General features: G+C 50.5%; 4 protein-coding genes across 4 annotated transcripts; 2 read left to right on the top strand and 2 right to left on the bottom strand.

The window, feature by feature from the left end:
- Window positions 1-2,794: 2,794 nt before the first annotated feature.
- On the top strand, window positions 2,795-3,967 carry PFICI_05142 (uncharacterized protein; the record flags this gene model as incomplete). Its single annotated transcript, XM_007833723.1, has 1 exon — window positions 2,795-3,967. The coding sequence occupies one exon, from the start codon at window positions 2,795-2,797 to the stop codon at window positions 3,965-3,967; it is 1,173 nt and encodes a 390-aa protein (XP_007831914.1).
- A 1,039-nt stretch (window positions 3,968-5,006) lies between these two features.
- PFICI_05141 (uncharacterized protein) lies at window positions 5,007-6,317 on the bottom strand (the record flags this gene model as incomplete). Its single annotated transcript, XM_007833722.1, has 1 exon — window positions 5,007-6,317. The coding sequence occupies one exon, from the start codon at window positions 6,315-6,317 to the stop codon at window positions 5,007-5,009; it is 1,311 nt and encodes a 436-aa protein (XP_007831913.1).
- A 3,352-nt stretch (window positions 6,318-9,669) lies between these two features.
- Window positions 9,670-12,043, top strand: PFICI_05140 (uncharacterized protein; the record flags this gene model as incomplete). Its single annotated transcript, XM_007833721.1, has 5 exons — window positions 9,670-9,912; window positions 10,248-10,330; window positions 10,389-11,113; window positions 11,167-11,874; window positions 11,949-12,043. 5 exons carry the CDS (start codon window positions 9,670-9,672, stop codon window positions 12,041-12,043), a joined length of 1,854 nt encoding a protein of 617 aa, XP_007831912.1.
- Window positions 12,044-12,420: 377 nt separating this feature from the next.
- PFICI_05139 (uncharacterized protein) lies at window positions 12,421-13,716 on the bottom strand (the record flags this gene model as incomplete). The annotated part of the gene is made up of 1 exon (XM_007833720.1): window positions 12,421-13,716. One exon carries the CDS (start codon window positions 13,714-13,716, stop codon window positions 12,421-12,423), a length of 1,296 nt encoding a protein of 431 aa, XP_007831911.1.
- Window positions 13,717-16,669: the final 2,953 nt, after the last annotated feature.

The following is a 16,669-nucleotide window of genomic DNA, read 5'->3' as shown; positions in this document are numbered from 1 at the left end:
AGGTTTACCTGGTAATATCAAGTCTCATGCCCCACACTTTCCTCCGCAGTATACTATTCAATGTTTACCACCTTTAATACTCCTCCTGCCCTACCCGGTAGTGGATTACGCACTAACTCTCCGCACAATCTGTCCATATCATTCATGTATAGCTGCTTCTACTTCCAATTTGCTACATGTGAGCCTTGAGATACGCTGCGACTGCTCGACAAATGTTTGATGATCCAAAAGTACGATTCGCTAAAAAGAGCTACATGAGGTAACAAGTCTTGATTTGTTGACAATCCATCCGGGCATCAAATAGAAAAAAAAAAAAAAAAAACAATGATTGCGAGCCATACATAACCAGTGGCACGCATAACACGTATCCACTACACACACACACATTCTCTTCTTTCGGTCCGTCCATCAGTCAGTCACTTAGTCATTCAGTCAATTGATCGCTGAGCAGACAACGCACGCAACCATTAGAATAATCCCCCTTCCCCCTCACCCCTTGTACGCGAACTCCAACTATGCCTTTCCTATCAAGAATGGGTAATGGGGAAGGGTAGGTAGGTACTTTTCGACAACTGTCCATTCAAGCCCTGGCGAATGCTACCCCACAGACAGACGTACATTACTAGGTAACCTAGGTATGTACGTGCCCGCACTGGGCCAAGGGGGCTTGCGGAGGAAAGGCAATGCATAGGTACTATATCGTACATAGTACAGTAGAGATGTCGCCAACGTCATCCCGACGAATGAACAAACGAACGACTAAGGAGAAAATAATGCCTATGACTAAAGGTAGTAATAACAAGTCTATTCTAAGTTTGCATGAACCTGGGCACGAAAGCAGCTCTGTTTCATCTCTCGAACCACAGATACATGCAGAAGAAAAGTGAAAAGAAGGGAAAAAAAGAAAAAGAAAAGGGCATTCTCCAAGGTCGGGCAAGAAAGAGCATGCGTCTTTGCGCACCTCGCGGTGAAACAGTGGATCGTAGATACATAGAGATCGAAGTGTAGATCATCGGGACGACAGCCGACTAGTGGGCAGATAGGCGCACCTTGACCGTTGCTTCTCATGGTAGCCAACAATTGCATTTCATAGCAAAGTAACATATAGGCGAGCAACCATGTGATAACATGGCAATTATGAGCCAGTATTGCCGCATACGCGGTGTATAGTTCAGTCCTAGCAAGGCCACAAAGAGCTTACAGCTGGCCGATCCATTTTCAGGATACATCAGTACCTATGCTCAGGGGTCGCGAGCCCTGGAATCGCAGTGTATGGGTGTTTGACAGGCACAAAATCTGACGAATTGTTTTGCGTTTTGGCGCCCCATTCGAGAAGCCACATACTCTAACCAAGGGGGATTAACCTAGTCGAACGGCTCCTTTGCGTCTAGACTCTCGTGGCTCCAAAGGCAACAGATTCCTAGGTCTGTCGATTCAGAAACTCAATCGTTAGCACGCGGCAGTAGTAAAAACGGCAGAAGCCAAAACCGAGTGGAAGAGGTGCACGAGGCGAGGGTTCGTTCACGGCTCTTTTCTTCTTGTTTCTTTTTCTGCCCTTCTGGCCGCTCAATTATAAGTCTTGGAAGTCCTTCTTTCAAGTAACCATTGAGCCAGGTCAGCTCACGACACATTAGATATATGGCCATATTGATTCATCAGTCAAGTGCCAGTTGATTGAAGTAGACCAACGTTACTTTCATGCATTCGATTCAATTGAGCGTAGATCTGCCAGCTCTCTCGAAGTACACGCGTATACTAGTGAGGTACCAACGGTATGTGAGAAGTCAACTTTGAAACCTAGATGTGTGTTTGTAGGTACCTACTCAGTACCCCCGACTCTAGACATAATGGCAACATGGCATGACCGGCCAGTGAACAGATACCTAACCTACTACAACTTATTACTCTGCAAGACACCTACCTAAGCGGGAGGTTAAGCGGCGGGAGCCAGTGCCAGGTTACCGACGCATGCGCCTACGTACTAGGTACTAAAATGGTGATTACCTTTTATCCACCCCCCCCAACCCAGCCAAAGCCGCTTCTGAAAGAGCAAAAGAGAGGGGATGGGGAAAGGAAAACAGAGACAGAGAGAGGAGCCATTTTCAAGCACCCTTGGCACCATAGCCCTGGAATTAGCGCTACTGCAGACTACTCGAAAAAGCCACCGTTAGTCTCCACACGGAAGGACGGGGGCTTGATTGACGGCCCAGACGGACAGAGACGGGGAGTCTAGTCCTAGCTAATGCCTAGTATTATTATTAGTCTAGTCTGCTGCCCATCATCAAATGGCTGCTGGCTCCTCATACCTAAATTCCGTCTGGGGCCTCGATTTCTTTCTCGGCCGCTTATTCTCACCTTCATCATCATCTACCTACCTACCTACCTACCTATCTACCGACCTAACGCGCTGTTCTTCTTTCCTTCTCTCTTAGAATCTTCCTTACCGCCGCCTCGACATCTCGCATATGTACCTATAGTCCTGAACCACATCTTGTGCCGCCCAGCTTGCTTGTTTTCTCACACTTGCTCGAGTGAGATCGAAATCTACAAGAAGCCTCGCCATGAGCAATCACCTCTGAAACTCCCGACGACGCTCGGTACAACTGGTACCACACCCACCCGTAGTCGGTCCCTCAAACAGTAAACACAGCTCAACCCCCCACTCCCGGCATCGTTTCCGGGCGGCCAACCAATTTATCGACTTGTAAAGCACAACAGTAATTGTACCATCCTGTGGTTGTCGTTGTTTTTTCTCTCTCTTTTGTTTGGGGTCTTGGTAGTAGCTGCTCTCACCATGGAGACATTGGATTGCCTGTCCAAAGTCGCGCCAGACTGGGTCAAGCGACTCGACGAACTCACCGGCCAGATCGAACAACGCCAGCTGGATCTGGCCAATCTGGCCAAGCTCGAAGGCAGAAAGTCGAGTTCGCCTGCCCGCTCCATTCGCAACAAAGGCTCGACCGAGTCGCTCAAGCCAAAGAACGATGGCAACGCCTTCTTCAGCCCAGAGGACCCTCAGCCAGAACAACCACGTAATGGCGCCGTGCCCAACACAAAACAACCGCCACAGAGTTCGTCGCGGCGACGCTCGAGCCCAGATAGTGGACCAAAGACACCCTCCTTCATTCAGCGCCAGACCGAAGAAGTCGCCGCAACTGCGCAACGACGGGCGCGCGCGGTACTGCGAAAGCGCCAGAAGACCGACTCCATGATCAGTGCCGAGGGCGTAGTGCCCACTTATAGGTCGAGGAGTATGATTATTGTATACTACGACAGCTTTGTCCAGTCATTTTTCGAAGAACTCGTCAAGTTTGTATCTGCGCAGAGAAACCACTTGCGGCGAGCCAAGATGGCCGCCAAGGTCGCAGAGATTAAGCGACTGGCCGAGCTCGAGATGCCCGATGACGATGATGATGATGACAACGACGACGACGGCAGTACACTGCAGCCTGGCGACGGCTTGATAGCAGCAGATCCTACCATTACTGCCAAGCCAGCGAGGAGTGACCCGAGGTTGCATTATATGAGCACGCGCACCATGGGACCAACTTTTCGTTCTCCAAATACAAATTATGGGCAAGATCGGTCAGCTCTAACGGCCAGTGGGCCCGGAATAATCAATCGCGCAATGAGCGCCGGCGATCAAGGACCTACCGACATTTTTGACGAGCTCGACAGATCCTTGGAATTTGTTCAGAGCATGTGCGAACGGGCGGCGCATCAGTTTCTCCGCGACGGCGACTGTTCCGAGGAGATAAGCAAGATCAAGAAGCGGCTAGAAGAGGCCAGGAGAAGCGCACAGCAGGAAATGGATCGACTGGAGAAAGAGAACCCAGATGCCTTGAAGACTGAGCCGCCAAACCCCCGTAGCTACCGTCCTTCAACCATGCGGAGGGACCATGGTGCGTCACTCCCTGCTAAAAGGGTTCTAAAAGTGGACATTGACGAAGGCGTTGAAGACATGTGATGACTTCCCGTCCCCATTGCATTAGACGCAAGTCGACCCGGCGATGGTTAGATATGACCAGCAATTACTTTTTATATCACGACCGCATCAGCATTTTCTTTCTTTTTCCATCTTGGGATGTCGAATATCACTTGCTGGTGCTATTTACTACATCTACACCATACCAAGTGTTTTACGAGCTCATTTCATTCTGAGCATTGCGACGGAGTTGGCATTTACGATTCAAAACATTTCACCAAACATAGAGAAGTGTAATTGCAAAATACCGGGGGGGTTTATCACAGACGGAGCAAACGGCCACCACAATATTACCGACGATGACGAGCCAGGAAGATGCAGGATAGGACAAAGCAAGTGACCGTGAAGGAGATGGCACTGCATGCAAAATAGCTTCATAAATCGGGCCAAGCTGTAGGCATAGAGCTGGCACCAGCTGCATTCGTTCAAAGCATCCAAAATTAATGAGAAACAACAAATAACAAACCTTGTGCGTTGACTGAAGATTCTGAAAGAACGTGCCCATGATGTGGAACACGACAATATTGCCATGTCAGGCTCCCCAAGTATGCTAGACAAAGATCTCTCTCGATCGTGGGTGACGCGAGGTGTCATTATGTCCGGAGACGGTAAGGGGGGAACAAGTCGTTGCTGTACAATAGTTATCGAATTTCCTTCTGAGGTCATAGCCATATTCAGTCAAACACTCGTCCAGCCATGTATACTCTTTGCAGCCTCAAGCTCATGTGGGCTCGTCGTCATATGTATCGGTTGGGGGGACAAGTCTCTAACTGTTGTGGCTGCACTGACAGGTGAGATGGAACTACCTGAATGGTAAACAAGTTATTACTCATCTTGGTGATACATTTTGATTGTCATCTACATTGACGTGCTTGTATCTTGGAGTAGACTTACGGCAAGATATCTACAAAGAAAGAAGAGTCTAGACATTCCTCCTCCATCCTCACATGGATATAGTCCTAGCATCACAGTAGTGTGGTTTCTGTTTTACTTTTACAGGTTTACATGATCCGCTGTGAGATTACTTGTTTATCCCCCCGGCCTGCCTAACAACCTCGCGAGCCCATTCCACAGCGATCTCGTCTCCTCCAGGGTTTCCCATGTGACGACGATTTTCCAGCAGGCGCACTTCTTTTGGCCGACCCCGACTCGCGACGAGCCAGCTGTCCTCAATGGGGAAAACTGAATCCTCGAGGCCATTGACGATGAGCAATCTGCAGCTGCGGCCGTTCAACATACCAGCATCTAGGCCGTCTTCTAGGCTGAATCGTTTCTTGGCCTCCCCTACGTATGCCGCAACGTCGGCTTCTTCCTCGCTGCGAGAGCTATTGGTCTTATCCAGCCGCTGCCGCCGGAACCCAAATTTCCACGCCAGCGCCTCTGCCAGCCCAAAGGGATACTCCATGTGATCCTGAGCGCGTATCCAGTCCGGCTCGAACATGTAGTGGCAGGCTCCGCCGTGGCAAATGACAGCCAGCAGATGCTCGGAGTGCGTGTGCGCCAGGCGCAGCGCGTGGTAGCCGCCCGTGCTACAGCCCCGGCCCGTCGTGGCGATCCACTCCAGCACCGACGAGAACAGCCGGTCCGACGCCGACGGATCCCCCGCCGCCGCCGGCGAGTCTGCCGTCCCCGGTATGTCCACAGCGAGCACGGCGAGCCCCGTGGCCGTGTGCGCAGTGGTGCGGGTCGTGCTGTCGCTGCGGTACGAGTCTAGTCCAGAAATGAGGACGAGGACCGGCCAGCTGCTGGCGTCGGGCTTTTGCGAGGAACACGACGACGAAGACGACGACGGGATCCGCAAATTTGCGAGAATGGGCCGTTCTGCCGCATCTACACCCGCCTTTGCATGGGTAAAGGGTATGGCGACCTCACGGACGGGCGGCTCCAGGTACGCGGCTCCACGCAGATAGGATCCGCGGCCCATTTCCCAAGCCACGTGGCCCAGCGGCGAGCGGTTGACGGGAAAGCGGGCGATGCGGTAGATGGCCGCGGCACGGAGGAACAGGTCGCGGGCACGGTCCGTATCCTGGACCTTTTCCGACGCTTCGGCCTCGCGGACCAGCGCCGCGGCCGCGGGCAGGAAAGACGCGGCGTACCCGTCCGGATCACGGACCAGAGCCTCGGGGTCGTTGTGGAATTTGGTGACGAGGGAGGCAAAGATGGGCTCGAAATCCTCCAATGCCGCCTCCCCGAAGGGGTACTCGGCTGTACGGCAAAGGTCTCGCCATCTCGACTCCCACAGCTGCGTGATGGAGTCATGATGCGGGAACTTGTGGACCTTGTCCACGGTGGATTGTACGTGAAAAGGCAGAGGACGGTCAAAGGGGGCCATTTTCAGAAATAGGGTACTGCTCTAATCGTCACGATCGAAGATGTGTTGCTACGTACGGCCGTGGTATAAGTCAGCGAAGCCTTCAGTTTGTCCAGGCAGAGGAAAGTTTGAATAAAGCATTCAGCGAGTCTTTACAGAACTTTGCTGCGAGATACAGCTCTTCTCAGGCTGCTGCTTATGCCTTGTCATACTTGTACAGATGGGCAAATGTATGATATATACCCTCGACGAGTATAGGTGTCTGCTACGTTATCTTGTCCTATTCAGCTAAAAATATATATTAAAAGTGCAAATAGCTCGTATGCCGGCTCGGGACTCGAATTTACGAAGAGCATATTTCACTTAACTCTGACTAAGAACCCCAAGAGATGACTCCCCAGACTGGAGGAATTTATTTCAGCAGAAGTGGTAAGTGGCTCATGGAGAGCTGATGCACTACCTGAACTTTCATATTTTGGAAGCCCCCGAAAACGCCGAGCTCCCTCACTACTCTGGGACACCGGGAGAGCTGTGGAAGAGACTCGGACAAAATATGATCCTACTCGGGTAGGCATACGATATGGGTGTTAGATTGAATGATTTGTCCAGGAGTTTAAACTACTCCTCCGTAACACGATGTTGCCGTGATTTTGCGCTGTTGTTTTGAAACTCACTATACTTTTGAGTCTCGCTGTTCTTCTATACATAGCACAAGTTTTGTAAGGCAAGGCAGTGTTGACGCCAATAAATGATGTTGCAACCCGAAATGGGGATGTGTCTTGGTTAAGTGAGCAGTCGAAGAAATCAGTGTCCATGTCGACTGGCGCAGCACCGTCTTGACCCGACAGAGATGCTCTTGTAGTTTGTGCTGATCTTGGCTGCAACTATTCAGCGATTTTAGGAGCCCGAGGAGTCGGAGAAAGTCATTTTAATAAAATAGGTCCTAGAGATTATGAGCTAACCTTTCTCGACACGATGATGGAAGGATTAGTCGACTGCCACTATTATCTATATGCTTGCAACATGCGACGGCTTGTTATTGATAACGTGATGCGTATCATCAGAAATGATCCCTTGAATAGTGTCATTTGCGCCCACGGCTGCCGTAAAGAGCCTCTATGTGAAGGCTGCTACGTTCACCGAGGATCCGGAGAGGACGGCTTTTTATACCCGGTATATTACCATATATACTTCGTGCATGCATGAGAACTGTGGCATAGGCACTGTTGAATATACTTGTGAGCCGTGTTGCACGTGGAGCAGACAGCGCGCTGTGACCGTGGGGGTAATTTGTTGCAGGATAGGGAGGACCTTCGGATGATCGGAGCATGATGAAAGAAATCTCGGAAGTTCAGGTTGACTTACTTGTAGCATGGCGCCTGTAGCACGTCATAATGGGCGGATTTAATGCTTTCAATTCAATGTTTGGCACCCTTTGCTTTTTTTTGCATTTTCATTAGCCCATGTATACCATCTTGGCGGTACGCGGCTCAGCTGAAGACGCTCGTACTAAATCAGATCGTCTCGGAACTTGCCATAGTAGCTAATTGTAGTCTGTACCACTTTGGGAATATCCAAACCTGACTCAATTTGCGATTTTACAATTATGGCCGACATTTTTGGGGTGTTTTGGATGACGTCAGTATTGATTTGATTCTTTCGTCAACTCTTGTCCAACGAAAGAGCACTTGGGAAATTATCGCCGGAATTGCGATAAGAAGCAAGAAAAACATGTCCTGGTTTGGGAGGGTTCGCGGGGTCAATCAACCGAGACGCTCGGGGTTTGCTGAGTCCAGCTCGGAAGAAGAGTCTGTGGCCGTGAATGACCACTGACCAAGCTGACAGGCTGACGACTGCTGGGGGTGTAATGTAGGCACCGGGGGGGAATGCTCGCCACCACCCCGCGGACACGGTTACATTGTCGGCGGTTGGGGGTGGAATCTGGTGTCCGTTTAGTGAGCAATTACCAATTCTCAAGACGTCCAATATGGCCAAGGAGACGTGAGAAATGCTTGAGAGATTCCATGGGTTCTCGATCTAGAAAACACGTATCATGCAAACCAATTAATCAATCAACCACCACCACCACCACCAGCAGCCGACTTTCTTGACCTGTCTCGTTGCCTGCATTACCTACTAACATATGTGCCCAGCTCAAGCAGCTAAGCTAGCTTACTAGCTACCCAGTAGCTCGATCGTGGTAGTTGACCTTGCACCCATGTTCCTTCCGTTCCCCTAGCTGAGCTGAGCTCGGGCTACTAGCTTGAAGTGGCCAAAGAAAGCGCGATAACCACAACAGCCGGGACTGAACTGAATTGCGGCTGCGGGATAAGGACAAGAATTGGGAAGCGAAGCAGGTGACATTGTGGGCGTCACGGTCGAGACTGAGTCTAGATTCATATACACACAGTAAATCTTATTATTTTTTTGCTTTTTTTTCTCTCTCTCTCTTCGTCTGCTTCCCGTAGGCTCGTTTTACGCGCTGTCTCAAGCCGCAAATTAGAGTGCCTCCCCAGCAGTTAAAGGGTCAGTACCATTATGGTATTCTACCTTAGCTCATTCAACTGCGTGGGTTGTAAAAGAGGCGTTACCTACCCTAGACAATTCACTACTCTACTCCACTAACATGGGCTCCTGTCAACCTGTAGTAGTAGAGTACTAGAAATCCGGGGTGATCGAGAAAGTCTCGCTCGTTCCAATTCTCGCAATCGAACGAACTAACTAACCGGCAGTCCCAAGTCCTAGTCTCTCTTCTCTGTCTCCTCTTTGCCTCTCTCTCTCTTGCTCTCTCTCTCTCCCCTGGCCACCTGCTGACCATTTTCCAAATCAGCTCCTTCTTATCTCCAGCTGTCCCCCCGTTTCTTTTTTCACAATTTCCCTTCATTCCCGGACCCAAACCCGCACGCGAGCGAACTTGTCAGTCAGCAAAGAAGACACACACACCACACACGCCAGCCAGTGCCACGTCGCTGATCGCAAACCGTCTCAAAATAAAAATAAAAGCATTGGATTTGCTTGTCCCACGGCACTTGTCGGCTTATTCCCGGACAGCCCAGTTGCTTGTCTTTTCCTGCAAGCAATTCCCAATCCCCATACTCTGCTCCGCACTCGCCACCAGCGCGCTTCAATTGCCTTTTCAACCCCAAACCAAGCCTGGGGAGCCGCCAAGGCAGTAGTAGAACTGCCGCCTCGTCGTCGCCCGCAAGCGGCTTACGAGACGTTTTTGCTGATCCGGCAGTTGTATACCCATTACCCACCAACCCATCTGCTTGTCTGTCTTGCTGCAAACGCTTGCTCGCGCCTTTTTGGCTCCGCCGTCCCTCTGGGAATAAGCAGGATTTTGGAGTTTACTACCGTTGTACCTTATTCTATAATGTCTTACGCCTCCGGAAGGCCGCATCCTAATACCATTCTAACACCTACATCGCTGGACTCATCAGCCCACAATGCCGCCCCCTACGGCTCACCCACTGCTTTAGCCGTCAAGTCGGAATGGGGCGACAGCGGTCAGAGCAACGCCGTCACCCCCGAGGATTCAACTGCCCATTCCAAGAAGAAGCAGAAGCGCAATAAGCCAACCTTGTCGTGCCATGAATGCGTCGAGAGAAAAACAAAGGTAAGATCGACCTTGCTTGCAAATTCCCAAATCTCCTCTACCCACACCAATCACAGTGTGTACCGGGGCTCACTCCGATGGGCCTGATTTGTGTATACACCATAGCAATTGGCAGAGCAGATCGTCTCATTGTCCAATCGTCTGTTACATGGGTGACTAACTTGGTTATCGCTTGCGCATTACACAATCATTTTTGTATATTGTAATACTATGTGACTGAGTTTGGTTGGCTGGGGCGGCCCTGTCGTACTCAACCACTTTCCGCATGACAAGAAACCTTTCAACATACTGTGACACACGAGACTCATTTCTTGCTAACGAAATGTCTCCATTAGTGTGACAGAGGACGGCCGAATTGTCTGGCATGCATCAAACGTCAAACCGAGTGCAAATATGCCCACGTTGCGGATCTGCTCGAGTAAGTCGAGACGCCAGACACGGCGACTGTGCTTGCTCTTTCTGACACTCTTCCACAGGCAAACTACACGAACAGCAGCCAATGGGACCAGGATGACCAAGCCGCCCAAGAGGAAGCTGTCGGACACGACCAAAGATGCACCAACATCTGTTCCTAATATTGCAGATAAAGGCTTCTCTTCTGGCCCCATGTCCCGAGGCACTGTCGCCTCATCCACAGGCTTGCTGTCAAACATACCTTATTCATTGCCTACTGCATCCAAGGTATTCGGGGTGGGAGCAGAACATCCGTTTGCAAACTATTGGACCTTTGAAGGCAAGCTCGAACAAGTCATCAGCGTCATGCCCAAGGAGAAGGCAAATGCCGACATGCTGATTGCGCAATACTTTGAATGTGTGGATCCGGTGTATCCAATGATTCATCGTCAGACCTTTTACGCCGATTATGAGCACTTTTGGTCCCTTTTACACAGGAACCAGCATGAGAATGCTGATGCCGCTTTTGTTGGCCTAGTTTTCGTCATGATGGCCCTGGGAACGCAATTTCAAACCGTGACGACGCTAGAGGATGGCAAAAAAAGTGCGGAGTTCTACGCATCTGCATCAAACCAGGCCCTGCGGATCGGGTGTTACCTTAGTTCAGCTTCCATCCAGTCGATACAAGCAATGGTCTTGCTTACCTATTTCCTCATCAACGATAACCACGCTTCAGACGGTTGGTCATTTGCTGGAATCCTCATGAGACAAGCGTATGCAATGGGACTACATCGAGACCCGAATATTGGTAGGTCCTATCAGCCTCACGCCGAGCCTAATTATACTGACGTTCCTCCCTAGTCGTGCCTGACGCGAGCAAATTTGAGAAGCAACAACGGCGAAAACTTTGGCAGGCTGTTTTGCACCAAGACACATTTTTGACAATTCTGCTGTCCCTGCCACCAAGCGCGACACATACAGATGTCAATGTGGACGATCTCGTGGATGATCCCAACGACATTGTCAGCACAGACCCTCGGGATACAGCCTATATTCGAGGTTCCTGGTCATTAGCAAATTTGGTCCAAGAAACAATATGTAGTCCTCGTTCTCTCGACATACCCATATGCTCTACACAGCGTCAGAAGTCGAAGCTTATTTCGGATTTCCGGGCCGTGTATAGATCATTTCCCGACATATTCCGCTCCTGGGACCAGGAGTCTCTCACGCAGCTTGCCGCGACGAACAAGCGAATCGTACGGCAAACGCTTTTTCTGACAAGCAACTACTACCACAACCTCATGCTAGTACATGCTTCAGAAAGTCCAGATGTTCCTGTAAACGTTCGAGCGACACTCGAGGCAGCGCACGAGGCCATCAATGCTTTCTTCATGCTGTACAACCTTTTTGCACACGAGGCGCGGGTATGGTGGGTCTTCAACCACCGTGCATTCCTCGAGGCGCTGTGCATTGGCAATGTCCTGCGGGAGACGGCTAGCGATGTTGAGCCTGATGAGGTAGAGAGGTTTGAGCGGGACCCATTGTTTGCGAGGGCCAGAGCGGACCTTAGTAAGTCTATTTTGTTTCCGTCAATTTCAAAGTATACACTTTGGCCATGATAACTGACATGTTTCTCTCGGTAGCTCGTATGATTCAGATCATGCAAATCATGGCTGATGGTGATCAAGGATCTGAGGTCGCCAGAACAAGAGTCACAGTTCTTAGCGAGTTTCTGTAGAGCAACACGCTCCTCGAGTAACACTACACCTCGAAGCTCTTTTACATGTTTCAGGGCATTAATGACATCAAACTTTTATTTCCTAGGATAGCTACAAGTTCCGGATACTTTTTACATATCAGGGGCTGTCATGTAAGTAGCACTGAAGATAAACTAGGAATCAGAAAGGTAGTGTATAATGATACCATATGCATCACCTGGATAACTTGTGTCGCATTACTGGAAAAGACGCCAGTATCACGACTGTTTGTTTATTGGTGTTATTCTTGTGGAACCTAGCACTTCCTCCCACGCTAAGGTAAGAAGATTCAGCATTGTGACCCATAGGTATCAATGTCTTTAGCTCAGAAAAGTGCAAATTTTTCTTCTTCAACAAATCAGTCGTCGAAAACGAATTCGCGGTAGTTTCGAGCGAGCTGCTCGACCCCTTCCCTCAAAGGCCAGCCCTTGAGTTCGCAAACTTTGCGACAGATGGACTCGAGGGCCCCATCCATGCTATCACCGGCCACGTGCAGATCGCTCTCAACCAAGACTCTATTATCGGGACATGCCCGAATCGCCTCCTCAGTCTTTTGGTTTTTTTCACCACCCTCGGGATCAAAGTTGATGGCCGTTGAGAAGGAAAAGAAGACCTTGGAGGGCACCGTCTTGTGAAGATATTGGTTCATGATATTTACGGGCCCGCTGTACGAGTGCAGACATATCCGCGGCGGGAACGGTTTACCTGCCGTGTTTCCTTTGCGGATGCCGCTCGGCTTCACGTCGGGTTGAGCGTTAGAGTCGCTACTACTGTCATCTTCCAAGTCGTGAGCATGGGGGGCTATCTTCCTCTGCTCGCGACGTGACAAGACTTCTTTCTCGTAACCTTTCCAGCAATCAGAGATGGCGTTGTATACGCCGCCATGCACTTGAACGCCATGGACACTAACGGCCCGGTTGAGCTCACCAGCAAGTTGCAGCTGTGCCTTTAAAATGCTTGTCTGGTGCGCAATATTAACGCGGTGCGGGCTCAGGCGGCGGCCCTCACGACCCCCGGGCGTCAACGTCTCATCTCGTCCGCCGTCGCCTACCACGGTCCAGCTCTCGGGGATGCGAAAGGCCTTGTCCAAACCTATCTCTCCCACGAGGGCGTGGGGATGTTCTTGGAGACGAGCTCTCGTCTCGCTGATGAACTTGGACAGTGCTACGGGGTCCTGCAGGCCCGAGCTGAATGCCTTGGACTGGGACGAAGGGGCAGGTGACAGGATCTTGTCATAGTGTGCCGCCTTGCCCTCTGCTGTCCCATCATACGTCGGCTCGGATGCTTTGTCATCGTATATTTGGTACGAGAACCATGGATGCCAGCCAAATGACGGAATCACCCGTCTGTGGTGGCTGCTCATGTCCTCGGTTGAAAAAATAGCTCCCGGTGCCTCCACGCCCTGTTCCAGAGCGAGATCGTGTACTAGGTTTTGGTCTTGAGATCTCGTGGACATGACTGTAAGGGCACGGGCCTTCATGTCTGGTATCGACGAGACTAGTGCCATGGTATCCGTAGGATGGCAGTGGGCGTCAAAGACTCCCACGTCCCACGGGAAGGGATCCTTTGGGATAGTCTCATCAGACCGGCTAGATCCGTAGGCGTCTGCTGCCCTTGGTTGCTGCTGACTTGTATCGCCATGCTGTTGACACATGCTGTAAGTGATGCCTCTCTCTGGCCTGGCTCCACGGGAATGCAGCGGGTGATTCCAGCTCCGACGTTACCGGACTGCACCTGTCGGTGCCGGCCGTCCTTGGCCCTATTTGGGTTTTGACAGGTGAGATTGGGATATTGTGGCTGGCAACCGTCCAAAGCAAACTGATTGTTCAGCCTTGCGTGGTCCCAAGTCGGGTAGGTATGATGTAAGGGCTTTTGATGAACGTGGTCAGCATACACACAGTTGGGCAACTTTGAGGTGTCCTACTTATTCCGATGCTCCGGAATCTTCCCCCTCTCTCAAGAACACGGGCAAGGTTTCGACATGCACAAAGACAAGAGGGGGAGCTAAGGATTCTTTGTAGACCTCGAATAGCGGCGTCCTTCTAGAAGGGGCCTTGTTAAAGCCCTAGAAGGGGGGTCAGGGTCTTGCTCATCTGGGACGCAAAGTGAGATCGAGGCGTGGCAACATACCTCAAGCGAACCCGAATCTATTTTGGGTCGATAGTCCCGTTCTGATTGGCTTTCCCCAGAGATTGATAATGGGAACACCCTTTTTTTTATTTCTTGGATACACCACCAAATTGTTTGATGCTGCAAGATGAAGTCAAGTCTGAAGACTGGCTGGAAATCTCCTTGAAGGAGCGGCGGTGGAAGTGTGCGTACCTCGGAGTCCAAAGAGATTAGATGTTGTTGCTGCGAGGTGAGAAGATGTACCTATGTAGTGAGTGACTGGGGCGGCGGCTTGCGTTTCGTCATTGTCCCCACATTTGAGCGAGCTTGTCACTCGACAGAAGCAGCTCCAATTCCCATGCGATGCTATTTAATGTGGTGATATTGACTTGACATTCAAAACCTCCTATCGTAAATATGGGAAAGAAACATATGAGGTTTATTACTTGCTCACCTGATTGATTTGATTCCCTCAAATGCCCCAAGACTCTTTTCATGAGCCGAGTATTGAATGGCCTTTTCATCCTTGGGCCACTCGCTGCTACTACAGCAATTAGTACTACTACTATTGGATCATGGGCCCCTAAAAAGGGCAGCTTCAAAAACCATTGGTTATAGACAAGTATCCGTCCCATCCACCCCCGGAGTTTTGGTTGCTGGTGCCTCCCTCTTGCTAAGGGGCCATTGCAAAGAGTTCCCCAAGCGAACCAAGAAAGAGAAGTTCACGTACCAATAGGATCGCATGCCAATAGTTTCTGTTTTGCGCCAAAGACTACAACTAAATAAGTTGCACCATCTTAGCTGCCTCTCTCTCTCTCATTAGCTGCAGTGGGTTTATAATTGCCAGTGCTTTGGCCCTGGCGCTCCCCCAGATCTAGCCTTGTAGTAGCTTACATTTGCGTGTACAGGCTTGAGGTGGTTACAAGCTTGAGGAGGTTAAAAGGACCAAGGACCTTGGATAGCTGCTAGATGATACATTCCAAGTGCATAGCAAAGGTAAGGAATGTACTCTGTACGTATCATGGCCCTGAGGTAGGTGGTATGGAGAAGATGGGTGATGTTGTTGCAGGGCTTCGGCTTCTTTGGTGGGTGGCAAGTGGGTGGTGTGGAAGTGGTTCGAGGCCTCTCCAGACCCTGCCAACCTGCCTACCTGTATGTACGTACCATAGTGTAGAGCTCTCTCCTTCTTTCTTGTGTGGGGTTGGTTGTGTTCCAAATGTGTGCCTCGAACTCTAATAAAAACCACAGTCCCACCATGCACCCTTCGTTTGCCGTGTGGTCCTGGCTGGGTCCTGGCTGGTCCCAGTCTCCCCCCCCCCCCCAAATTGCCGGGGAAGTTCTCCAGGATCGATCAATCAAAAATGTCTCCAGTCTTTTTGTTATTTTTCTTCTTCTCCAGACCTACCAATCTATGTACCCATACTATCTATTAGTGTGTTATCTATGTGCGTTGTGTGTGCGATGTACCGAGTAGTAAAGTCCGAGCAGTACATACTCTGCAGTGAGTGAGTAGCACATTTACAGGCATATACTTTGATTGGAGTACATAAGCATCTGCATCCAGCGGCATCATATCAAACATGTGAAAACGCGGCCGGGACCCAGTTTCCGAGCTTATCTTCTCTGTTGCTGTTGCAACCCACCTCGCAATAGGAAACCTTACAGTGTTGGCTCGGGCCGGAGGATAAGGAAGGGCAGAGTAGTAGAAACAAACCCCCGGGCTGGCTGGCTGGCTCCATACAATCTTTTGCATATAATCTTTGTACAATTCATTCATCCCAGACCATATCTCTCGTCCAGGATCAATTCCCTCCCCACCCATCACTCTGAACGACAGACTGGCCGCTGGAGGAGTACGAGAGAGAGAGAGAGAGCGCGCGCGCGAGAGAGAAGAGAAGAGAAGAGAGGGGATGAAGACCGCACTGCCCATTATTGCACTAATGTATCTACGGTAGCTGGCTGGCTATTTTGTGACGACTTTCTCCTAGTCGGCAAGGAAAGCGCCAGTAACACGAAACAGCGTACGAAGTCGTGCCATTTCTCTCCGACTGACCGGCTGCTGCTGCTGCTACAACAACAACTCCTGAATGAACGCCGCCGCCGCCGCCACCACCACCACTACTACTACGCACCATTACTACTAGGTATCAGAAAGGAAGACCCCTACCTCGCACACCATCTCCGCTCTTGTGCAACCTCTCCGATATATGAGCAGATAACCGTCTTCGCCGCTGTCACAGACTCGGAAAAGAAATAACGTCTTACCTCCCTTTCTGTCCCCCCCTGGCTACACAAAAGACTCGTCCCGCACCTCCTCAACCTCCTTCTTCTCCCGTGTGCTTTACTACGGTGCAGCATCACCCCCGTCCTTTAGGATGGGCTTGGCCCAGAGTCAGCCTACGCCTTTCTGAGCTTACAAAGTACGACAACGGCATACTTGGACTCTTTATCAACTCAACCATTGCAAATAGAAGTCGTTGTTCAAGGTGTGAGACTCG

The sequence above is a fragment of the Pestalotiopsis fici genome (genome assembly GCF_000516985.1).
Source record: "Pestalotiopsis fici W106-1 unplaced genomic scaffold PFICI_Scf_3, whole genome shotgun sequence".
Lineage (NCBI taxonomy): Eukaryota > Fungi > Ascomycota > Sordariomycetes > Amphisphaeriales > Sporocadaceae > Pestalotiopsis > Pestalotiopsis fici.
Note: the sequence above shows the minus strand (reverse complement) of the source record. Positions and strands in the feature narration are given on the sequence as shown.